Source organism: Mus musculus, chromosome 13, assembly GCF_000001635.26.
Source record: "Mus musculus strain C57BL/6J chromosome 13, GRCm38.p6 C57BL/6J".
Lineage (NCBI taxonomy): Eukaryota > Metazoa > Chordata > Mammalia > Rodentia > Muridae > Mus > Mus musculus.
In genome coordinates this window covers 93,152,664-93,178,808 of record NC_000079.6, presented here as the reverse complement: position 1 = coordinate 93,178,808, position 26,145 = coordinate 93,152,664, and the positions used below count along the sequence as shown (strand labels likewise).

Sequence of the window (26,145 nt, the reverse complement as noted above, 5' to 3'; positions counted from 1 at the left end):
AGATTTATCAATAATTTCATGTACTTTGCTGCTGTCATAAATTTTTTCTAAAATAAAATTTTTAGTGTTCATATGTATGATTTAAATTGTTATCTTCCCAATGAGTTAAAATGAGAAAAGGCCTTTAAAAATATGTTAAAATGTCCTCATGTCTCCATGGAAATGTGCTTTATCGTAGCAATGTTTCTCTGCTCATTCTTTTCTTAGAAAAACATTATGGAAATTATTTCACTCTTTTTCAGGTATTATTTTCAAACCTCTTTTTTTTTTTTAATTCTTTTCAATTTTATTCCTTTTCTTCCTGAGATTTTAGTTCTCTCTCTTCTCTTTCCGCACCCCCTTTCTCTCTCTCTCTCTCTCTCTCTCTCTATCTCTCTCAATCAATGTGTGTGTGTGTGTGTGTGTGTGTGTTTGATTAAGATGGCTACTTCTGTGCTGCTTTGAGATGGAGAAAGTTGGGCAGGTCGGCCTCACAGCTCCAGGCTCTGTCTCTGTTTCACTTCTTTGTCTAGAGCAGGAACTTTGACTTTTCTATCACTGATGCTTTAGACCAGATATTCCCAGGGGACAGGTAACCTTATGTCCTGTAGGATGGTTAGTTGTATCCCTTGTCTTTTGAGGCTAGTTACATAACTCTGCCCCGGTTATGGTAACCAAAATAGTTTCCAAACATTATCAAATACCTTCAGTAGTCAGAATCATTCTAGACCTTTCCTCTGTTTCTCATGGCTTTGCTCTGTTTAGATTTCAGTGCCTGACAATTTTTTGCTTGTTATACAAGGGACTTTCCTTTAAAGTCTTTGAACTTTCAAAGGACTGCTTGCATTTGCTTTTAAATTATAGCTTGAGAAGGTTTCTACTAGAATTGTATACTACATCAATTGTATTCTACATCAACAGTGAACCTTCAGTTTGGAGGGAAAGAAGCAAAAAGCAGTAGTAGCTAGAGACCATTTGATCTCTGAGTATTGGATTCAAGGGCTGTCCTAGCTCTGTTTCCCTTTCTCCTATTCACTGTTTTGATACTGTGGCAATCTGGTGTTAGAGTTTGACCTTTACAGGTCAGAAAGGGTTCATGGAGGATACTCAGTGGTTTATGTGTATTTGTTGCCAGTGTTTGGTTTTGGTTTAGTTTAATCTACTTTATTCTCCTGGTTGTTCTGTCTCTTTTTGTGGGGCAAGTATTTACAGATTTAAAAAAAAAAAAATCATGGCAGTTTCATGGTCAAGTTGTCAGCAGCTCTCTGAATATGATATTAAAAACAAATCTTAAATGAGACTTTTGGCTGGTTATAAATAGACTATGGGGAGGCCAAAGAAGGAGAAGCTGAAGAACAAAAGAGATTGAGAATTGATAGAGTTGCTTGTGCTCCTGAGGCACAGCAGGATTGGATATAAAAGTATTGGTAGAGGGAATAGATTTGAACATAGCAAGAAGGAAATAGGTGAGATTTCCTTCAGTAATATTAATTTGTAAGTCTTAGCAAGATGAAGAATTGAATCTGGTATTTTTAATTTTCTTAGGTTTTTCCCTTTTTTCTTTGAGACAGGGTCTCATGTAGCCTAGGCTGTTCTGGAATTCCCTATGAAGCAAAGGATGGCCTTGAACTCCTTGATCCTCCTACCTTCATCTGAGTGCTGGGATTTGCAGATGTGCACAACTACGCTTGGCTTTTCTTAGAAAATTTTAATGTGAGCTTATCTGCAAGAGAAAGTAAGTTTAGGGGCCTTGAAGAAGGCAGTAAACATTTTGGAATGGAGTAGTGAAAAGTGGGAACAGTATTAACCAGAGACATCAGAATAAAGGCTAAGGATACAAAGCTAGGCCAACCCTTACACCATACATTTGAAAGACTCTACTTTCTAAAAAGCTTAGCTTTGTCTTTCTGTATATGTTAGGTTTAAATTTTAAAGAGAAGGCAGTGTTGTACTGCCTTCAGGTAGACATCTTGCAGCACAGGAATTAGAGCATGAGGGGTAACTTTGCTACTCCATGATATAACGGAGGAGTTCAGAGATGCATTCTGGGATAGTGGTTGTATAGGGAAGGACATCAGGATCACTTAGGTGCTGATGGGTTGGAAGAAAAAGGAGGTCTCAAGGAATTCCTGACTAGGTCTAGAGAAGATATTTTAGAGGTGGGGGTGATAAGAAAATGAGTTGAATGGGAAATTAAAGCGGAAGCAGTATATTAGAATTTAAAATACCAGGACTAGAATACATAGCTATGAGAGTATACCAGTGGAAAATATTATATTAAAAAAAATTCAGAAGAATATGTTGTGATACATGTAGCTCAGTACATATAAGGGTATTGCTTACCATCCTATCATCCTATGTGACAGTGAGAGTTGGTGTGAAGCGATAATGTTAACTACGTAGGTGCCTAAACAAAGGAAGATCAGCAGAGGCCAACCTCATCTCAAGACATCAGGGTTCCAAGAAAGCTATGAAAGGTAGAGGGTAGTTTGTGTGAATATAAAAGACTTCCTAAAATCTGTTCCATGCAGTATTATTTATTCCACAGTGTGACTGTTAGAGGTTGAGCAAACTTCTCAAAAGGGACCTGTAGTGAATATTTTAGAATATGTCATGTGTATGTGGTTCCTGTTGCATATTCTTACTTTTTCATATTCTTATTCACTTGGTTTCCTGACTCTTAAAAGCATACAATTTTATCCTCTTTTCATGGTCCACATAAAAGCAGACAGTGATGAAAGGGTTTTAGTTTGATGAGCCATAATTATACTCATTATGAGTTATCTGACTACTCTTCTGTCACTTGCATAGTATTTTATTTTATAAAATATATGTATAGTTTTCCAGGCCATTCTTTGTACTTGAATAACAGTAGCTTTGAATCAGAAAGTATTAAGAAGATAATATGTATTTACTTTTAAAATCCTGTCAGTATTCATTTATATTGCTTAGTCCAGTAGTTATAAGTTTCTGAACAAATGTTTTGCTTTTGTTTTTTTTTTTGTGGTATATTCAAGTTGAGTCAGCAGATACTAGAGTTGTTTGAAACTTGTCAGCAGCAAGCAAGTGACTTGAAGAAGAAAGAACTCTGTAGAGCACAGCTGCAGAGAGAGATCCAGCTGCTCTTCCCACGTATGTCTGCCTTCTCTGCCTTTGCTCTCTGTGTGACCTGTTTACACCTGCACAATTTCTTATGGTGGCTTTCTTCTGCTTCTCTAGAAAGCAGACTTTTTCTCGTTGGATCATCTTTGAATGGATTTGGTGCCCGAAGCAGTGATGGCGATTTATGCTTAGTTGTTAAAGAAGAACCAGTAAGTGATGAGACATGATTCCAAGTTATTTATTATGATAGACCAGTAAAGGAGTAGACGTTGGTTTATGTTAATTATTTGAATTTTCTGTTTACTCTAGTTCCAGAAAGACCTCTTCCCCTGCCCCACACATGTCAGGCACCACTAGCATGGTGTGCATAAGAACAGCTCTAGCAGTAATTGGTTTTGAGCTGTTGATTTGAGCTAGCTCTTCTTTGGTTTTTCAAGCGACACCTCTTAGTATGAAATGTCACCCGGTTGAGTGTTTATCAGGATGCTGTAAAGCAAAGCAAGTAGTAGTATTTATCTTCTTGATAGTTTTTCTTTCCTTTGGATTCTTAGTGATTCCCTTTTTACATCTTAATCCATCCTCCTTGAAAACGCTGTGGGCTTTTGAGTTTTTCTGGGGATGGGGGATAAGGCTTCAGTGAAATTTAGACTATAGTGATTTATTAACTTTAACAACTTTTGCTTTTATTTTTATTAACAACCATTTGTGTTATTTAGGATTCTATTTATTTTAATTTCTTGTTAACTGATCTTTTGAATATATCTTAGTACTATCATAATAGGTATTCAGTAGACTTACTCAATATAGCCTCTTGTAGTTGCTGAGATATGGAATATGGATATGAAAGACAGCATTGAGGGTTGACTTTTATAGTGTATATTCTGAAAAGTAACTTGAAAGAAAAATACATGCTTCACTGTTTGTGTTTTGTTATTGTGTTACTTTTAAGAAAAAAAAAAATCAAACTCCAACCTAAGAAAAATAATGAAAAAACACTTTAACTTTTCAGTGTTTTTTCCAGGTAAATCAGAAGACTGAAGCACGACATATACTCACCTTAGTCCATAAGCACTTCTGTACTAGACTGTGTAAGTCTCATACGCCTTCTCATGGTACTGTTATTTAAATTGGTCACTTAATTATTCTGGTAAGAATTGTTTATTTTCTGATGAGAATAGATATAATGTGGATTGTTTTCTTCCAACTAAATTAAAAAAAATTTTTTTTTCCTTTTTAAGATAGGGTCTTGGTATCTATATCTATATCTGTATCTATATCTGTATCCTAGGGTATCCTTGAACTTATGTTTCTCCTGCCTCAGCCTGAGTTCTGGAGTGATAGGTGTGTATCACCTATCTTTTGTCTTCTTTTAACTTTTGGCTTTTAGCTTTTGTTTTAAAAGCATGATTTAGCAAATCATTGAATTTACTTGAAAAGTATTCTATTGAAGGCATCTTAAGATTTTAATATATATAAGCTTCTTTTCTTTTTTCTCAAAAGGTTTTAGATGCTTAGGAAGGTAGGCATGAAGGAACAGCTAGCTGTAATGAAAGTATGTGAGTAGCCAAAAACCAACAACAACAACAACAAAATAGAAATAGTGTTACAGGTGTAAGTGTTACAGCTCTCAGGGGAAAGGTATCATGGCAGTTGGGAGCTACAGAGTACCACAAAGTCAAGATGCACAACAATCCTCATACAAGAGATTTATTGGGAGAAACATAGGAGGGTGGCTGCCTCTTCTTGGGAGCAGCTGGGTCTCACGGAGCTGGGCCCAGCCATCATGGCCTTTAGAGTATTCTGGGGGTTGGGGACTGGTGGATCGAGGTCTCCTCGGCCTGGCCACTTGTGTGCCTTGAGGGGCTTACAATAATTGTAAGGGACGAACTTTATCTATTTTGCAGTAGTACACATCTTTACTTATATTACAAATGTGAGCTCTAAACATGAGGCTTAAATGCATTACTCCCAAAGAAAGCAAAATTGTTGATTTAGGACATTTAATTGTAAGATTTTACTCTTAAATGAACTCAATAAATTTTAGCCTATACTAATCTGTCATATACTTTACTTTGAATTTCAATCGAATGTTAAAGAATTTTGTGATGCTGGAGAGATTTTTGTCCATTTTAAACAGATATTTATTTATTTATGTACAAGGCTGTGAATTGGGAAATATAAAAAGTCAAGTAACAAGTCACTGTCCTTGAATAGTTTAGATCTGCTGTGGGAAAAAAATCAGTTATTCATTGGAGTTGATATGTTACTTCACCTATAAAGGAATAATTCATACTGTCAGTGGATTTTTAATCATTCCTACCATGGTAAGCCTAATAAACAGGGGCCTGGGGTAAAGCTTAATAGATGAAGTGCCCGCTGTGTAAACATGAGGACCTGAGTTCAGATCTCTAGTACCCATGTAAAACATGCTGCATATAGTAGCTTATATCTGTAACTCCAGCATTGGGGTCAGGAGCGGCATAGAGACAGGAGGATCTTGACTATGACCACCCATTCTGTCCAGTTATTGGGCATAGGATTTCACTGACTTTTTTTTTTTTTGAGACAGGATTTTTTTTGTGTAGCCCTGGCTGTCCTGGAATTCACTCTGTAGAGCAGGCTGGCCTTGAACTCAGAAATTCGCCTGCCTCTGTCTCCCAAGTGCTAGGATTAAAGGTGTGAGCCACCATGCCCGGCTGACATTTATTTTTAGTCTTTAAAAAAAGTTAGAAAAATATAGAACAAAATTCTGGATTGTGACCTCTGGGCTCCACATACATGGACTCACATGCAGGTGTACTTACATATGTACATGAAGGAAAACATGAAACTACCCTCCCTACCAAAAACATAACAACACTTTTAGTTTTTGTTTTTAAATCTGGTTTTGTACTTGTCTATAGTTAAAAATTAGAACATTGCTCCTATGATAAAGGTTTGCAATTTTTTTCCAAAAAGTATTTCTCTTTTTAATTATCTGTCTGTGTTTGGGTGTGTGCACAAAAGTGCAGGTGCCATGGAGACCAGAAGAGGGCATTGGATTTTCTGGGGCTGGAGGTGCAGGCTGTTATTAGTGCTCAGATGTGGGTGAACTCAGGTCTGAACTCAAGTTCTGAAAGAGCGGTTTGTGCTCTTAACCTCTGCAGTTCTAATTTTCTGCAATTTACATGTATTATTTTCTACAACATATTCTTTATTCCTTTGATGAAATTAAAAATGTGTTTATATATTTTATCCTCTTTGAGATCATACATAATTGAATCTATTCTTGGCTCACCAGTTTGCGAGCATTTGAGCATTATAACTGAGACCTGTGGTTACCGTTTCTTATTATTTGTCATACCAGAATTTAGCAGTTTTCTTACTTTTAGCTATTTTTGCACTCAGATTTTCCAATGAATGTCTTTATATAGATACTACTATGTACTAGATTGTGTTTTTGAAAACAAAAAAACCTTAAAGCCCTTTAAATAGTATAGGCAATTCTTACAAGGACTTGATGTCTGTCTGTCCTTCTTTCTTTCCTCCTTTTCCTTCTCTTGATTTCCATTCCTTGCCCCTACCCCACCCCATTTGACAGGGTCTCTCACTGTGCAGTCCATGTTTCCTGGAATTCACTTTCCACTCTCCTTCCTTTCTTTCTTCCCTTACAGGGTCTCACTGTGTAGCCCTGGCTTCCTAGAACTCATTTTGTGTCCTTATTCTTCACTTTCAAGGACAGTATGCTTGTTCTTAAGTTGGTTTAGTTTATTAAAATACTACTTTTTAAATTGTGCACTGGAACATTGTGAATGGGAGACATTGGCAGTTACTCACATTATCTTTTCTTCTTCAGCTGGCTATATTGAGAGACCTCAGCTGATTCGAGCAAAAGTGCCAATTGTGAAGTTCAGGGATAAAGTCAGGTAAATAATTACCAACCAGCCCACCCCGCTTTTTTCAGGTGCTTTAGATTAATGTTGGTTCGTCACCTGATGTGGATAGCCAAGAAATCAGTGTTATTACAGCACAGCAGCTTCTCTTCACGGTTTGAGAAATAATGTTCTAAATAATCTCTTCCTCCTCTTCTTCTTCCTCTTCCTCCTCTTCTTCCTTCTCCTTCTCTTCCTCCTCCTTTCTTCTTCCTCTCCTTCTCTTCTTCCTCCTCTTCCTCCTCCTATTCTCTTCCTCTTGAGACAGTCTCGTGAGTCAGGCTGGCTGGGAATTATTAGATACCCAAGGACAGCCCTGAGCTTTGGCTTCTTCTGCTTCCACTTCCTGAATAACGGGATTGTAGGTGTGTTCCTCTACGCCCATTGTCTTTTAAATTATATTTTGAAATAATTGAGCAGTCTTCATGCTTAACAGAACTTAGCTACTCTGCTTGAATTTTGAATATTTGGGACCATTCAATTTGGGGTTTAAAAAGAATCTTTTGTAGCTCAGCATAATGGTGCACACTGATTTGTGTGGGTGTGACCCAGGCTTGGTCTAGGTTCTCAACCTCCCTAATGCTGAAGCCCTTTAATACAGTTCCTCATGTGGTGGTGACCCCAACATGGGATTGCTGCTTCATAACTGTAATTTTGCTGCTGTTATAATTATATTTTCTGATGGTCTTGGGTTACTGCTGTGAAAGGGTAGCTTGGCCTTTAAAGTGGTTACAACTTGGAGGTTTAGAACCTCTGGTCTATACAGTGAGATCCAGGCCAATCAGGGAGGACCCAGCTTAAAATTTAAAAACTCACATAATTCATTCCCCAAGACATATCTTCTTTGGTAAAATGTGGTGTGTATTTATGTCAGTGGTTTGTTGTAATTTAAGAATCATTAAACAAATTATATTTCACTTAAAGATACAGAGAGTATAGGAATAATAGACACAAAAGCTGTAAAAACAATTTCAGAAATTTAACTTTTTCTTTATATTCTCTTAGCCTGTGTTCTATTCTTAAGAATATTATATTAGGAGATATTATGTAATATTTGAATATAAAAATGTAAATGATACAATCAAATGTTGTAGTCATAGCAGTATGAGTTCAAATACAGTGTGGGCTACTAGTGAGTGTCTATTTCAAAACAGATGAACAGGCAAGCAGACATAAAAAAAAGCTGAATATGGATTGATTATTTTATTTGTTGAAAAGATGTATAAACTTTTTTAAAGATTTATTTATTTTATGTATATGAGTACACTGTAGTTGTCTTCAGACATACCAGATGAGGGAGTCAGATCACATTGCAGATGGTTGTGAGCCACCATGTGGTTGCTGGGATTTGAACTCAGGACCTTTGGAAGAGCAGTCAGTGCTCTTAACCACTGAGCCATCTCTCCAGTCCCATAAACTGTTTTTTAATTATAAGGTTGTGATAAAGCAGGTTTTCGTGGTGTTTACAGTAGAATTATATGCACAGGATACACAGGATTAAACTTTGTTGGTTATGAAGTACATATTTAAGAGTTGTTTTCTTGCTAAAACTTCTATCTTTGTTCAAGGTGTGGCAAAAACTTGGGGCTAGTCTAATACCTATGTTCCCAACTGAGCTTGGCTAGGTGACAGTCTGCCTTCTGTTTAAACTTTCTCATACGGTAGAGAAATACCCTTTTTCATAGTCCAGTTAGTACTTTTTCACTATTTAGAATGGTCTTATGCTTAATTTTTTTTTATCAGTTTGTATGAGAAACCTGTGATTAGTCTTGTGGAGGAAACATCATGGATATTCATTTCATATTTTTAGAAAATTATTTTTCTGCTAGTGCTGGAGAATGTCCACATAGGGCATTAGGTGTGCAGGCAAGTAACCTGCTGCTGACATGTTTCTCCAGCCCCTTTGAAAAGACGTCATTCTCCAGGTCTCTACCTACGTGGTTTTATGATGTATTGAGTTATGCAGAGGACATATCAATTGCCTCTGGTGTTTCTCACACAAACATAAAGACTGTAACTGTTGTCACCATAAGTTTTCCAAAGCTATGTATATCTCTGTAGCAGTAATTCTACTATCCATTTATTATGAACAGAAATAAGGGGATGCTTTTTAGAATTTTTTTTTCTCCCCAAGCAAGAAAAGAAGGTAAGTTTCAGATTTTTTAATAATGTAGAAAAGAATTATTTTAATTAATTGATAGACTAATTTATTTTGATCAACCTCAAATCCTTTTTTTTTTTCTTTTTTTCTTTTTTTGGTTTTTCGAGACAGGGTTTCTCTGTTTAGCCCTGGCTGTCCTGGAACTCACTTTGTAGACCAGTCTGGCCTCAAACTCAGAAATCTGCCTGTCTCTGCCTCCCGAGTGCTGGGATTAAAGGTGTGAGCCACCATGCCCAGTTGACCTTAAATTGTTAATTCTGTGTTGGCTTTCCAAGTGTTAGGTTAGAGGCATGCATTACCATCATAGGCCTGGACTTTTATTTTTGGCAGTGTTTTAAGAGGGGAGTACATTGACTTGGTGTGTGCATGTGTGTGCATGTGTAGCACACTGTGGTGTATATGTAGCTCTTCCTTCTTTCATCCGTTCATCCTGGGGATTGGATTTACTGTGTCAGTCTTGGCAACAAGCATCTTCACTTGCTGAGTCACCTTACCCTTTTGGAAGTCTTTTTCATAGAGCAATGTAGCATTGAAAGAAGCTAGACCCAGTAGAAAATGAGTATAAGTGGAACTAATTTATATAAAGTAATTCTTCCTTGTTTGTAGATTGTAACAATAATTGCCCTGTTTTCTATGTTATGAGTTGGGTATTTTTGCTTCAAAGAAGCATCCATTGGTGATGTTTAAGTAGTGCTTCTCTTCCTAGGTCATCAGAACCTGCAATTAACATAGAATTTTCCAGCCATTTTCAGAAGGAATATGATGTATAGATACTGGGTTTTTGAAACTTGAATTTTTTTTCTTTTTCTTTTTATTGTTTGAAAATAGGCAAGCCTGTGTTTTGAGAAGATATAACTTAGTGGGATAGTTTACACAGGAATGTTTGGCCATGGGATTTTGTTTATGTAGAAAAGGTTACAAGATTTTAAAACTTCATTTGGAGTAATTAGAAATATTAATATATTGTGTGTCTTTTAAATAGTAATCTTAGTTTATTTTTAATATACACCAACTACTATACATGGTACATGAGGTATATATTCCTACTTTAGTGACTCAGTTTCAAAACTCAGTCTGTGGTGATTTTCATTCTGTGTTGCATCAGTAGATGGATTGGAAGCAGTTTAATTTATAGGTCACCTCCAAGTACTCTTATTGAAGTGTGTTTTCCTTTGTTCTTTTAAATAGTTGTGTGGAATTCGACTTAAATGTAAACAATACCGTTGGAATTAGAAATACATTCCTTCTCAGAACCTATGCATACCGTAAGTGGTTGGCTTGTTTGTAAATACCCTCCCGCTTCTGTTTCTCCTATGTTCTCTATGGCCCTTTAACTATGTTTAAAATAAGAGCAGTGCTTCAGTACTTGGATTTTGTTAAACTGTTTCTTGCTTTTTGGATAATATGTTACTATATGTATTTGAGGAAATGATAGTTTAAAGGAAACTAAGGTAAGCTTGTAAGTAACACATTGAGAGTGAGCAGTACTACCTTTAGCATAGAGGGAAGCAGTGCATCTTAGTGGCATAGAATTAGGAAATCATATACATTTTCAAAGAAACTGTGATATGATCATTTTTAAGTGTTAATTTTACTTGCAGTTGAAAATCGAGTTCGTCCATTAGTGCTGGTGATTAAGAAGTGGGCAAGTCACCATGACATCAATGATGCCAGTCGTGGCACATTAAGCAGCTATAGTCTTGTATTGATGGTTTTGCACTATTTACAAAGTAAGTATTCTGAGAGTTTTTTCACTTTTTAAAACTGAAATTCAGATAAACCTTGTTGCAGTATCTTTTTTTGCTTGTTTATAATTTACATTGTTCTAAAAAGTTCTCTGTCTTAAGGTCTATACAACTTTTTATCCTGTTTTGTTACCCTGAACGAATATTTCAGAAATTTCATTCTTTGGAAAACATTGTGAAGAAGTTTCAATATGCTTTTATCTTGTAACAGTTTTCTTATGTGCACTTTTATACTTAAAGACGTTTCACTACTGTATTGTTGATCCCACTGTCTTGCAACAGATGAGGGTTCAGAAAGACTATTTTTTATTTGAGACATGTTAAGCTCTGAGGGGAAAGGTATCCACCAATCGAAGTGTTATAGCTCTGAAGGGAAAACTCCCCAACTGCGGTCATTATAGTTCTGAGGGGAAAGGTATGGCAGTTGAGAGTCAAGGAATACCAGCCACAAAGTCGTACTACACAACAGACCTCATACGAGAGGTTCATTGGGAGAAATACAAGAGGGTGGCTGCCTCTGCTTGGGAGCAAAGGAGGAGTGAGGGGCAGGTTTTAGATAGGGTTTCTTGGGGGTGGACTTTTCCAGGGTGGACTTTTCCAGGGTGGCCTGGGATTGGTGAGATTTTGAAGCCTGGTTTTACTCTGTAGGGCAGAGCTTGGCTACTCTTTGGTCACACTGTTAATGGCTATGGGAGGGTTCTGTGGGTGGAGCCTGGCAGTTGGAGGACCTTAGGAGCAGGCCCTGGCCACTCATGCACTAGGAAGGGCTCAGAAGATAGAAACTGAATGCTATTCTTGTTGGGCAAGAAGCTGATAATCAATCTTTGCCTTCTCCTCAGCTGGGTTTTATGCTTGCTGGGCTGTTCTGCCAGGTTGACCTCTAAGCCATGAGGGTAACCTGGCTGAGACATCTGTTGCCCTCTAGTTGGCAGGTTGAATTGGTTAATGTGATTGGCTACCCTTCCCTCCCATGCTCCTTCATGTGCATCCCTTTTAGAACTGCAAAATCAGAAAATCATTTTCCTGAGAGAGGAGGACTGTTCCTGGCTTAAGGATATACAGAAAGCTCCAGTCCCCTGATGCACCTTCAAATCAACTTGCAAATTCCAGATTGGTCTCCAGATTTTAATTCAGTTTAGTTAGCTTTGTTTATGAGGTCACTCTGATAAAGCTACACTTTCATTCTATGCTTAGTGGCAAATTATAATATATAAGCACTTGTAATTTTTGACTTTTCGTAATGTAGCTGTAAGAACTTACAGTTATGAAGGTTCCCTAGAATACAGTGCAGACTGGTGAGCTCGGGATGGAACCATGACTTTTTGTTACCTTTCCCACCATACTGTGATTTACTAATAGATCACTGTCAGTATCATGTGGTCTTAACTAATTATTCCAAAAAGTTTTACTGTGTTGTTTGGTGCCTTCTGCATTTAGATTCTAGAAAAGATAACAGAGTTCCTGTATTTTGTCTCTAGTTTTGTTTTGTTTTGTTTTGTTTCTCCAGAGATTTATTCTAAGGCAGTAATAAACAGATATACATATAAAACTACTTTTATAGTATTTATTGAACTAACAAAACAAAGAATTGAGCTTTCTAGAATTTAATAGTTAAACTAATTATGGCATATTTTAATGTAAAAGCTATATAGATACTACAGCCATGTTTTTAAGATTTTTTTTAATAAATTTTATTTTATGTATATGAGTACATTGTAGCTGTCTTCAGACACACCAGAAGAGGGCATTGGATCCCATTACAGATGGTTGTGAGCCGCCATGTGGTTGCTGGGATTTGAACTCAGGACCTCTGGAAGAGCAGTTGGTGCTCTTAACCACTGAGCCATCTCTCTAGTCTCTTAAGAAATTTTTTAAAGATACATCTTATACAACATAATACCAATCATTTTGTTTGAAAAATAACTTTTTGTATATATTCATATGTGTGCAAATACTGAGAAGTTATGTGTCAAAATTTTGTTATTTTTTTAATAGGAAATTGGATCTTTTAATATTTTACTGTACAGTATGTATTTTCTATATTATGCAAGATAGTTGTTGGTTGGTACTCTGTCTGAACTCCACCCCCATAGTTACCTGGCAACAATCAGGTAGGCCTGGCCCATTATAAAAGGGGCTGTGTGCCCTCTCCTCTTTCTCTTACCACTTGTCCCCTTCCCCTCTCTCCCCATTCCTTTCCCCCCTCTCTCCAAGTGGCCTTGGCCGGCCTCTACTTCTCTACTCTCTCCTCCTCTCTGCCTTTTGCTGCCTCCACTTCCCTCCCCATGCCCTAAATAAACTCTATTCTATACTATACCATCGTGTGGCTGGTCCCTCAGGGGGAAGGAATGTCTTGACATGGGACTTCAGAATCACCCCCTTCCCTACACCTCACCACACCCCATAGAACATATCTTAATATTTCTTTATCTTTTTATGATCACAACAATAGTCATCTTCTTTTGAACATAGGAATCAAAATTGTTTTTTCAAGTTATAGAAAGACTTAAAATTGTTCAAGTATAACAAACATTTTCTCGATGAGTTATCAGAAAGTCTTTTGACCTTTTTCTTGATAAAGTGTCTTAAGCTAATCATAATGTGTATTTATTGCTGAATTGTCTTGGAATGTGATATATATTATTTTAATCTACTCTATATATCATTATCACTAATAAGTTTTTTCCAGTTGTATCATCTCTTAGATATGTTTTTAGGGCTTGCTATCATTGTTTTCTTTTTTTTTTTTCCCTGAGACAGGGTTTCTCTGTGTAGCCCTGGCTGTCCTGGAACTCACTTTGTAGACCACGCTGGCCTCAAACGCGAAATCCGCCTGCCTCTGCCTCCCGAGTACTGGGATTAAAGGTGTGCGCCACCACTGCCCGGCTGCTATCATATTTTGTATCACAGTTGATTTTTACTAAAAATTGAAAGGATTTCTTATATGTACTATGAAGAACAATACAATAACCATGTATCATCCAGTGTTGACTCATTTCAATTTTGGTAATAATTCAAAAATTATATTTGATTGTCATAACATGCATGCATCTATATGACACATGCCCATTCCTCTGGCCTTACTGGTTATATTTAAATTTTAATTTTCTTGACAACTTTAGTACTTTAGAGTACTTTAAGCTGGTTTGTTAACAAAATGAAAATTCCTCAAGAAATAAAGTTTTGCCAGAATAATGAAATTATATTAACTTTTTTTTTTAACTGAAGCAGTTTGTGTTTAATGACACTGTTATCAGTTATTTCTAAGTAAAAACAGTAATATAATATGTAACTCTATTGGCCAACTTAACCTAATCCACTACTGTGTGTCCCGCCGCGTGTCCCCCCCCCCCCCCCCCGTAAATGGTGAGATGAGTAATCGTTTTCTTTGTTGTTATCTCCTTAGTGGGAGAGAAAATGGCTTGCAAGAGACTGAAGGTTGGTTTGATCAGTTCAGCCTGGTACAGAGGACTGACAAGTTTTTGTGATATTGATGATATTATTTCATCTTTTCTGCCTTCATATTCTTACCTATAAGATAGTTGTTGAGTAAATGATTATTGTTTAGCTTTCTGAATGTTTTAAAACATAATGTTGCCATGAAGGAAATAGGTGTTGTATATGTTGAAAGAATATAAAGGCTATAGCATTTATTATGATACATGTTAGTAGTCAGTCACAGACTACACATATTTCAGTAAATCACTGCTCAAAGCTTAACAGGAAAAATACTGAGAACAGATTCTAAAGACAATCTAAGAGCAAGAGTTACCAAGATAAAATTAACAGTTGGGTAGATATAAGAATATTATGATTGGCTAGCATGTTCTTGGAGCAGAACTTTCCCACATCTATTTAAACTTTTTTTGTATTTTCAAAATTAATGACTGCTTAGTATTATTGAAAATATACTTTTTAACTGTTAAAAAGTTTTGATAAATCATTATGGAATGCTTATGGTGTAACTTTGTAGTAATCTTATCAGTAAGTCCTTGACAAGGTATTATAATAATTTTATATTGAAAATAAACTTTTGTTTATGTTTTGTTTCCTTTGAAAGATAAATTTAAAATCTAAATTCTTAAATAAAAATGAATTATGCAGCCAGATTTTTTTTCTGAGTTTATGTTGTTTTTAATAAGATATTTTTTACACCAGTGTACTCATTGAGGTTACCATCATGGTAGTTTTTACAACTATCTGTTATAAATCTACTTACTGCTTCTTTAATGCCTAAAATTAAAAAGTCTTTAAGGTTGTAAAGCGCTGTGACAAAAACAGCACAGCTAAGACAGCTTGTAAAGGGAATGTTCACTGGGCTACAGTTCCCGAGATTGAGAGGCCATGATAGTGGAGCACAGGCTTGGCGTTGAACCAGCTAAGAGCTCACATCTTAACCACAGCATGAGGCAGAGGGATGGAGTGGCACTCCTGCCTAAACTAAGGGAACACCTGCAGTGACACACCTCTTAATTCTTCCCCCATAGTTCCACCAACCAAGGACCAACAAAAATGAATCTGCGGTTACCATTCTCATTCAGATCACTACATTGGACTCCCTGACTTCCACAGTTGGCACAATTATAATGTAAAATGCATTTAGTTCAACTCTAAAAGTATGCAGCCTTTCCAGTCTTTACTATTAAAGTCTTAAGGCCCAGTGAGAATCGAGGCAGTGTCTAAGTTGCACTTCCCCTTTACAATTAAAAAGCAAATTATATACTTCCAACAGAGTGGCACAGTATATAGCACCATTCCAAATTACATACTTCCAACAGAGTGACACAGTATAAAGTGCCATTCCAAATTATATACTTCCAACATAGAGTGACACAGTATATAGCACCATTCCAAAAGGGAGGAATGGGGACTTAGTGAAGAAATACTAGACCAAAGCAAGACTGGCTGTGTGTCTGATGTCAAAGGCATCTTCCAGCTTTGGTGCCTGTCACATATCCCCATCACTCCCTCCCTCCCTCCCTGTCCTTCTGTCCCGCCCCCACCCCACCCCACCCCCACCTGCCACGGTGCGTTATATTCCTCATGTGTAGCTCTCCTTGGCATATGTCTCTTGATTCTGGTATTTCAAATACCTTGGGGTCTCCAGTGCAATCCAAGCTTCACTTTTCATAGCTTCATGACTAGCCTCTCTGTGCAAGGACTCCTGGGACACACTTGACCTTAGTGGGTCAGCTTAACTGCACTAACCCTCTTACTCATGCATCCTTCCTGATTCTAAAGCAAGAGCCATGTGAATAACACTGCCAAGTTTGACTACTTGCTTGGGATGGAGCCAGGCTCCCTTGAATCACATTTGTAGTTTTTCTTTGTTGTTACATTTTTAGGAGCAGAAAATTCCTTAGGTCTTTCCTTTTAAAAGTTGTGAGCTTAGCTGGTTGGGGTCTTGCCCTGGGAGCAAGCTTCCCTTTATTCTGTTCCACACCAAGCCTCTCTTTAATCTTCTCATCTCGTTCAGCATCAAGTTTCCTGGTGTTCATCTCCTCCTACAGCTGTGTAGTTTGTATTTCTGTTAGCTCCTCATCCCTTTTCATTATACTATATAAGAGCGATAACTAGGCCGGGCATGGTGGCGCACCCTTTAATCCCAGCACTTGGGAGGCAGAGGCAGGCGGATTTCTGAGTTCGAGGCCTGCCTGGTCTACAAAGTGAGTTCCAGGACAGCCAGGGCTACACAGAGAAACCCTGTCTCGAAGAGCCCCCCCAAAAAAAGAAAAACGAAAAAAAAAAAAAAAAGAGCGATAACTAATAGTACAAAGTCAATATTAGACTGTTTTGAAATCTCTGGCAAAGAAATTATCTTTTTTTTTTTCCTATTTAGCCTTAGGAGAATTCTTAGGACAAGAAAAGTAGCCACATTCTTTATCAAAATATCACAAGAATGGTCTCTAGCCTATGAAACCTCTTGGCCTGGGCTTTCGTAGTCAGCATAACTCTCAGTCTTACAAGATCTTATTAGGATACACTTAGAACATTAAACCACTTTCCTGATTCTCAGTTCCAAAGTCTTCCACATTCCTCCAAAAACCCCATATGGTCCATCTGTCCCATCAGTACCTCACTTCTTAGTACCAACTTCTATCTTAATTATTTTTCTATTGCTGTACTAAAAGACCATGATCATAAATTAAAAGGTAACTTATAAAAAGTAAGCAATTAATTGGGCGTACGATTTTAGAGGGTCAGAGTTCATGATACTGGAGCAAAGGCGTGGTAGCAGAACAGCTGAGCTCACATCTTGATCCATAAGCGGAAACCAGACACACGAGTCCATCCCTGTGACGCCTCCAACAAGGGCACACCTCCTAGTCCTTCCTAAACAGTTCCAGCAACTGGGGATGTATTCAGACATAAAAGTCTATGGAGACCATTCTCACTCCAGCCACCAGGTCTGTGTGACTCTAAGCCCAATTGTTGGTATTTTGTTCCCTTGTCATTCCAAATAATGGTTCTAGAATGTGATAAATTCTGTGATTTTTAAAAAAATTTTGTCTTCATCTTTTGTTATATAATTTTTAATTTATGAAGTATTTAATGGAATTAAATTTTATTTTTATTTTACATTTAAGTAAATTATTTAATTTTAAATAAACTGATTCCTGGTAAGAGATTCACAGTGTTACTTCTGTATTATAATGAAATTTATTAGGAAGCCATTAAAAGTTTTTGTAAAACTATCAAGACATTCAAAATTAAAGTGTCTGGGTCCGAGTTTACATGGAAGGTCTTGTAGAATGGTAAATGTCTGAATGCCTCTGGGGAAAGCATATGTGACTGTGTGTGTATATAACATTAACCATGAGGGTGATTTTGGTAAGTAGACAATTAAATGTTTCTTTTCTCTTTAGAGTAGGCTCATTCATAATCTGCACACGTTCATACTGCAGACTTGTTAGTGCAATTTTCAAGTTAGGATTAAAGTATATAAAAGGGAAATATAAATGTATAATCGTACTCTGTAGTACTCTACATTTTAGAAATGGCAGTTGGAGGTCATATAAGTTGGTCATAATGCTTACTTACATGTTTGTAAATGTAGGTCACTTAATTTTTTTTGCTAGGTAGCAAAGTATTGCGTATTTGTTTCTAAGTTTCAATTATATATAATACAGTCCTTTTTCTTAAGTACATACTTTATCATATGCTGCTATATTTGGTCTCTAATACAAAAGACGTCTTGGAATTAAAGCACTTGTATTTTATCATACTCCACATATTTTAGAGTTACGTTGTGAATAACAGGTATCTTGTCTTCTACGTCAGATTTATAATGAATTTTTTTTTTTACACATTTAATAAGATTGGGTTTGCACAAAAATAATTGAGTTGTGAACTTTCTGGGGATGTTGCTCTGTTGCTAAGAACTTTTCTAGCATGCCTGAGGCCAAAGGTTTTATTCCCAGCACTCCAGAACAGGTGTGTGGTGTTGCACATCTCTGATTCTTGCACTTGAGAGGTAGAGGCCTAAAGACCCAAAATTCAGGGTCAGTCTCACCTAAGTAGTAAGTTTGCGGCCAACCTGGGATGCATGAGATCTTGCCTAAAAGAAAGAAAGAAAAATGTTTAAACGAGGGCAATAAATAGGTTAATGAGTTTCTTGTGATATATTCTATTTATATTTCTAGGATGGCTGTACAAATCTTGTGATTAGGTTTCTAATCTTTACTGTGATGTTCTTTAAGCAATGTTATTATATAGCTGAATGTGATTTTGGTTTTGATTTTTAAATAGCTCAATTTTCTTATAACTTTAGTATTGCTCGTTAATAGAAATTAAATAATAAATGGACATAATAACAGAATTCTCTAATGATAAAGGAACATTGAACTGCTGATGATTTAGGAACACTAAAGTCTTAAAATTACCTGTTTCCATAGTCATGTTCATGTTAACGTCCATCCAAAATCTGTAGAATTCTGTCTTGCCTATTTTGTGTTTGATATTTAATCGAATGACTTGTGTGGACTCTACTATAAAACCTTGATGAAACATTAATTTATATAGGAAGGTCCATAGTTAACAAAATCTTAAATTGTCAATTTACATGGACTAAAAATTTTGGAGCTAGATTCCATGAAATACGTGAAAACTTGAATTTTAGTGTCAACCCTTGTGGTCTCATACCTGGGGTGAAGCTGACAAAAGTTTGCATTGTAATATGAATCATGTGAGTCACGGAAGCTTTAAACTTTTTCTTTTTATAGCCCTACCTGAACCCATCCTTCCATCCCTCCAAAAAATTTACCCAGTAAGTGTTTCTTATAAATTATTATACTATATGTTGCCAATTATGTATGGGATTTTTATATGCAGTACTAATGTAAATATAAAATTATAATGCTAAATACATAATAACATTTTCTATATAGACTGACCTTGAGAACATTTAAATATCTTGTTCATGTTTTAAGAATATTCTGGTACTTTTGGTCATTGGTATATAATCTGGTCAGTTATGTTGTTTGAATATTTTTGCATGATATGCATGATTATCACTAATATAAACCACATAATCCTAGTTGGTCAGGGCTTATTTGACCTTATTCCAACTTTCTTCATACTGTTTAATTTACAGCATTTGTGTTTACTACTTCAGAAAAATTTTATTGTAGTGTATTTATATTTTGAAAAGAGGGAAAAATTAAGTTAACAATTGGATAATCTTTTCACTTTTATATCATTTTAATAAGCAGTACACAAAAATAGCAGTACCATACTATCTTGTTTACATAATAGTAAGACTTCTGAGAGTAATAGAAAGTTGAAATGTGCCTCCTATCAAAATTTAGTATATATAATTTCAGTTGAGAGAAACCCAGGTGAAGTCATGTACAGAGTCGTCATTTATAGGCATTTTGATGCTTTTTCAGCATTCTCATATTTTTCTTTGTAATTTTTCTTTAATCTGTGTTGTCATAGCCCATGATTAGTTTTAAAAATAATAGTTTAAGCCGGGTGTGGTGGCGCACACCTTTAATCCCAGCACTAGGGAGGCAGAGGCAGGAGGATTTCTGAGTTCGAGGCCAGCCTGGTCTACAAAGTGAGTTCCAGGACAGCCAGGGCTACACAGAGAAACCCTGTCTCAAACCGCTCCCACCCCCCCCCCCCCCAAAAAAAGAAAGAAAAATAATAGTTTAGCTGCTTCTCTAGAATGTTTGGCCAACCTTCTAAATCTTCATACATATTTTGTTATATATTTCATAGATAAAAGATTTTTTAAAACCAGGTTGGTGGGCATATTACAAAGGAGAATATCCTGTGCGGCTTGTATGCTTGGTATTCAAACACGTTCTTGTACATAAAGTATAAGTACACTTGATGCAGCATCAGTGCAATCGAATCTGTGACAGTTGAGGTAAACTGATAAGCCTTGTATTTGAATATTAATTGTGCATACATGTGGGTGCTACCTGATAAAGGTCTCATAAGTGGTGTAGCGGGGTCTCCCAGTGTCCGCTGCTGGAACAGACTGTGATAAGAACCTCTGGCATCTGGCAAACCAACTTATGCTAGTGAAGAATTATTTTAGTGGGCTTTTAATATAGTTAGGAATCAGTCTTTATGCTCTTAAATATGAAAAACGAATATATCAACAATATATAGAACAAGTAGCTTATTTAACTTTTTGTCATTTTTTAAAATAGTAGCAATAGTTTCTTTTTATTTTAATATACTTTAGGGAATATACAAATCTGAGCATTCCCACCATTTCTGGGGAACAGCAGGAAGCTCCAGTTACATGACTTTAATGTTTTGTGACGGCTAAGAACAGCAGCCAGCACCAGACTTGAACAGGTAGCCACAGCACCCTTCAAAGTGAAATGTCCTAGTAGCAAGACAGCTAAACCAGCGTCACAGTGACACTGCCTGGGAAGTGGCTTCTTTGTTATTCTTAAATGCTTTCCTCCTTCCACAAACACTTTATACCTTAGTTCATACTGAATGATCTAAAATAATATTCATGTGTTCATTTTATTGTTTCAGCTTTATTTTTCCTTGAGGTCCAGTGTTTGATGTAAAAAGAATAATGTATTTCATCAAATAAAGAATCCAGTACTTAACTTTAAAAGGCTCTTAGTTGGTTATGATGGCATACACCTGTGATCCAGTATTTGGAGACTGAGCCAGGAAGATTGTGGGTTTGAGATTAGCCTGAGCTATGTTATAAGATCCTGCCTCAGAAAACAAAAACAGTCTTACTGTACATTGAAAGTACATCTCTGGAAATCTCCATTGAAATCCTGTGCCATGTGAAATCGTTTGTACTAATGTAATAGAGAAACATCAGTTTAATATTGTGCTTGGGGGTGGAAGAGGCAGTAAGCATTTTTTTTTAACTAATAAGCACCCCATTTTTTACTTCTGTGTTTCAGTTTTCTAATTGTTTGACTTTTCCCCCATGACAGGCCTTATTTTATTTACATTCACTTGTGCTTCTATATTCTCCATCTTTCTTTTGCTAAGGATCCTATTTCTATGACTGTAATGAGTAAATAAATTAATATTAACTTAGTCTCACAGCTTTATATGATACTAAGTGTAGGGAAGGGACACATAGGTAGCCCTAGTATGTGGGAGACAGAGGCACACAGAGACAAGAGAAAGCAAGTTGGGCCAGATTAAAACAAAAGAAAAAACTACCACCAATAACAAAAACTAATTGTAGAATTCCCTAGATTGAGAATGGTTTAATTTGCTTTCAGGTGGGGTTAGGTTGCCATCTTAACTACTTAGGTTCCAGTGTTATATTTGCTCTGAGATTGATGTTTATGTTTTAGAACGACTGCCCCATCTTCTGTAGGGTTTCTTTCATGTGAAATACATTTTCTGCTCAGCAGCACACCTTTCAGTGGTCTCTGATAGAACAGGCAGATTACCTTGTTTCTCACTAATAGTGTCATCACTTTTCTAACTACTAAAAACACCAAGTTCTAAATGAAACTTAGTTACTCCCAAACAGCCTTATAATGTTTGGTGCCTATTTTAGTGATAGAAAAGAGCTTTTATAATTGATGAAGTCATATAGTTGCAAGTGGATGGCCCAGAGCTGTATTGTATTGTGTTTCCTAGGGAAAGATTACTGCAGCATTCACTAATATGATTGTACTCGTATATTGCATTTTACTTTATTTGTATATGACTTCTATATGAACTTCAAAAAATAACATGGCAAATTCTTAATAGTTAAATTGTTATTTTACAGTGAGATAATTTCTTCTATTTTTCAAAGATTACAATTAAATATTTTCCCCTTTTGGTTTTTGTTTGTTTAGTTTTTGCCTTTGATACCACCTCTTACAAGTCCAGGTTGGCCTTGACCTTGTAGGATGTGCCACCAAGGGCAGCCTTTTAAAAAGGTTTATTTATTATATGTAAGTACACTGTAGTTGTATTCAGACACACCAGAAGAGGGTGTCAGATCTCGTTACAGATGGTTGTGAGCCACCATGTGGTTGCTGGGATTTGAACTCAGGACCTCTGGAAGAGCAGCCAGTGCTCTTAAGCCATCTCACCAGCCCAAGGGCAGCCTTTTTTACTTGGGTTTTGAGGACTGAAATTGTGTCCTCAAGTTATTGCCACAATCCCTGAGTTAAAATAATTCTGAAAATTGATACATTTCAGTTCACTTGTGGTACTGAATGTGACAGAAAAAGATGAGGGCTATAAACAGCACTCCCTCCACAAGCTGTATTAGAAGAGGGTTGGTTGCTCACTGTCACTGCTTAAGAAGGGGCAGAGTGCTTCGTTTAGATGATGGAGTGGCTCGAAGTGGTTCTGTGGCTCAGGGTATTGGTCAGCAGTTACAAAAGGACTATCAGATATTTCTCATGGTTCATCTAAGAGAAATGGCAAACTATTTGTCCAAAAAAGTCAACATTTATATATGTAATTTGGAAAATACTCTCACACTTTAGGAGATCATTACACATTTTTATTTGATATTCAAAATAAGAATATTCTAAAACTGTAATGAGGAAAACTTTCCATTAAATGTTAATCTGGAAAATGTATTCACAGAGACTGCATTTGGTTGCATTGCTTTCCCATTGGTTTCCTTTGAGTTTGTAGCCTTCCTCATGCTCTGACACCTTAGCCTAAGTTCTCTATCTGCTTAGCAGTTAGAGTCGTGCATGCGTCTCTTAATCCAGAGAGTCTTCTCATATGTGAATATCTACCCCAGACTGAGGACTTCTGCAGATAAATTCCTGTTTGTTTGTGGCTTACTTTAGGTTTGATGGGGTATTTGGGTTTTTTCCCCTTTTTTGGGGGGTGGGGGTATGTGTGCTTTTTTTCCTTTTCAAGTTTATCACATGGAGCATCCATCTTTCTATTTCCCCTTAAAATACAACAACAAAATCAAACGGTTTTTAAAGTCTCAAAAAAACAAAAACAAAACCAAAAATAAAATTATTTGTATACTGAAGCTTTTGTGACCTTTGAGAAGAATGTTAAGTGGCAGTTGGAAAAAGCTATTGCTTAGTGCTTGATATCTCCTCTATACATAATGTACAACACTTCACCGTAAAAACAATTAAGGAGGTATATTTATGAATGTATGTCATTGAGGAGATCATGGTATGTATAATAAAATTTGACTCATGTTTGAAATCTTTTGCTACCATAATGATGTACTCAAGTCAAACACTAGGTTTTCATATACTTTCTACCCTACTCCAGGTACTGTGAGATCTTTAGTGAAAAAAAATTAGAAAACATTTCTAAATTGCCAGCACAAAGAAAGCTTCTGTCTTCAGAGATCTTTTCTAAGGCTGGATAACTCTCTTAGAATACCTTTAAAATGGCTTCGTATATTTATTTCTCTTTCAACAGGAATCATTTAGTACTTCTGTCCAGCTGCACCTTGTTCATCATGCCCCATGTAATGTCCCTCCTTACCTCTCAAAGAATGAATCAAGTCTTGGGGACCTCTTACTGGGCTTTCTGAAATATTATGCTACAGAATTTGAGTAAGTAAAATTTATACATTGTACCTGCTCTTTTATATATAAAAGTGAGTGCTCTAGGTTTAGTCAGAAGGTGCATCTGTTAATTTCAGGGTTATAAGTAGGTTCATGAGGTATCTATTAGCATCTAACAGCTAATAGCAACTAAGATTTCAATTTCCTATTTGCTAATAAAACATTCATAGTTTAATTAGCCTTGTTTTAAGATCTAGTTTTTTAATATATGTGTATGTCTGGTGTATGTATGTGTGGGTGCAGTGTTCATGGAGTCCAGAAGACCAATCCAGACCATCTACAACTAGAGTTTCTTGTATTGTGAGCTGCCTGGTATGGGTGCTAAGTATTGAACTTGGGTCCTCTTGAAGAATAATATATGTCCTTAGCCTTTGAGCCATTATTTCAGATTTAATATGCTTCAGTTTTGTTTTATTTCACTTGTGATTCTACTTTGTGTTGAGGACTCTTTCTAGTAGGGACTAGATGGATCTTATGTTTTAGTTTTATGTAAATAGTACATAGTTTGAACATATGTTTCTAGGAATTTAAAATTTATACTTAAAAATATAGCTAAGACAGACTTGGAATTTTTAAAATGTTTGATCTAAATAAATAGATGTATTAGAATGAAATGCAAATAAAAAAGTCTTCATTGACAAAAATTATAAAACTATGAGATATAAACAGATTTTAAAGGTGTAATGGTTGTTTCTAAATTTACTTTTAAAGATGTTGTAATAGGTATTGTTTATAGTCTTTTCCAGTGTGTGCTAAGTGATTGCTGTGTGTTTCATTTAATCATTGCAAAAATTTGCCAAGTTTAGGGAATTTGTATACATAAAACGTGCTTATAACAGTACAGCTAAGTAATGGGAGAATTGGGATTCAAATTGAAGTCATGACTCCAAACATGTGTGTGTGCATGCGTGCGTGTGTGTGGAGGGAGGCCAGAGATTGATTTGGATATCTTCCTCATTTGTCCTCCACCTTTTCTTTTGAGAATATTCTCTCACTGAACCTCAAGCTCACTGATTTGGCTCGGCTGGCTGCCTAGCAATCCCTAGGGACTTCCTGGCTCTGTTTCTCCAGGGCTCAGATCACAGGCAGGTGCTACCACTTCTGGCTTTAAAACATGTTTTAAATTACATCTACTTATTTATTTACTTTCTTATTGTGTGAGGGGGTGAGCGGTGCATGTGTGCCCTCACTGAGTTCTCGCTCGCTTGCTGCTGGCCTAGGCCTGACTTTCTACATACTTGCTGGGCATGTGAACTCAGGTCCTCATACTTGGGTGGCAGGCACTCTACTCCATGAGCCATCTCCCTAAGCCCAGTCCCCAGTGTGCAGGTGAGAGGATAGCTTGTGATTGTTGGTTCTCTTTTTTCCCCCATGTGGGACCCAGGGATGGTCCTCAGGCTTGGTGGCAGGTGCTTTTACAAGCCCAGCCATCTTACTAACCCCAAACCCACATCCTGTATTAGCAGTACCTATTGTTATAGAAGTTAGACATTTGGGAGTGCTAGGAGAAAAGATTCACAGAAGCAAAATGTATTTGTTCTGTGTGTGGGTGCTTTGTTGGACTAGTACCAGAAAATAGATGGGAAGGCTTTTGTGTTAGTTTACATTAAGAGAAAATAGTGTACTGGGTCGAATAATACTAGCTGTGTTGCTAATGTTTGGGAAAAGATTTTAAAACTTCATACCTACTTTTGCCCAATGTATTTTTATACCAAATAATTTCACATAGTTGACTATAGGGAGCTCAGCCAAGAATATGGTCAAAGTAATGAGTAAGGTACCGTTTAACAGAACTCTGGCAATTGCTAAAATGTTCATAAGGATTTCTTCTGAACTTTATTCAGTTAAAAGCACCCTCTTTACTTGAAAGACAAAAAAATTAACTGTCTGGATATTTAAATATACACATTTTGTAGTAGTTTTAGATGACCATTTAAAAGTTACTGATTTTTATTTTTATTTTTTTAAGCCAGGTACGGTAACACATGTCTGTAGTGACATATTGGTGGAGTCTGAAGCAAGAAGTGAAGTCTGGGAGTTAAGGGCCAGTCTAAGCAATATAGCTACACTTTCTTAAAACAAAATAAAAAGCTAACAAAGACGAGTTAGTAAAAGTTACTGTTGGTTGTGGTACTGCAAGCTAAAAAGGATGAAGCAGGAGGATCATAAGTTTGAGGACAGTCTGGGCTGCAGCGTGTAGCATCAGCTATGCTGGGGTAGGAATGTATTCCCCGTACACACAGGTGGAG

General features: G+C 36.6%; 1 protein-coding gene across 7 annotated transcripts in view; it reads left to right on the top strand.

Moving 5' to 3' along the window:
• The window catches only part of Tent2 (terminal nucleotidyltransferase 2), a 46,581-nt gene that overhangs the window by 13,627 nt on the left and 6,809 nt on the right, over nucleotides 1-26,145 (top strand). For 3 of the 7 annotated variants that reach the window (NM_133905.3, NM_001361537.1, XM_006517510.4), the window contains 8 exons: nucleotides 2,997-3,111; nucleotides 3,199-3,290; nucleotides 4,091-4,169; nucleotides 6,917-6,986; nucleotides 10,342-10,418; nucleotides 10,755-10,883; nucleotides 19,121-19,164; nucleotides 23,748-23,884. In NM_133905.3, the coding sequence (NP_598666.1) occupies nucleotides 2,997-3,111; nucleotides 3,199-3,290; nucleotides 4,091-4,169; nucleotides 6,917-6,986; nucleotides 10,342-10,418; nucleotides 10,755-10,883; nucleotides 19,121-19,164; nucleotides 23,748-23,884 (743 nt within the window). Of the gene's footprint in view, nucleotides 1-1,550; nucleotides 1,715-2,996; nucleotides 3,112-3,198; nucleotides 3,291-4,090; nucleotides 4,170-6,916; nucleotides 6,987-10,341; nucleotides 10,419-10,754; nucleotides 10,884-19,120; nucleotides 19,165-23,747; nucleotides 23,885-26,145 lie in introns of all 7 variants that reach the window. The other 4 variants (NM_001361536.1, XM_030247077.1, NR_154997.1 and 1 more) reach the window with 3 other exon arrangements.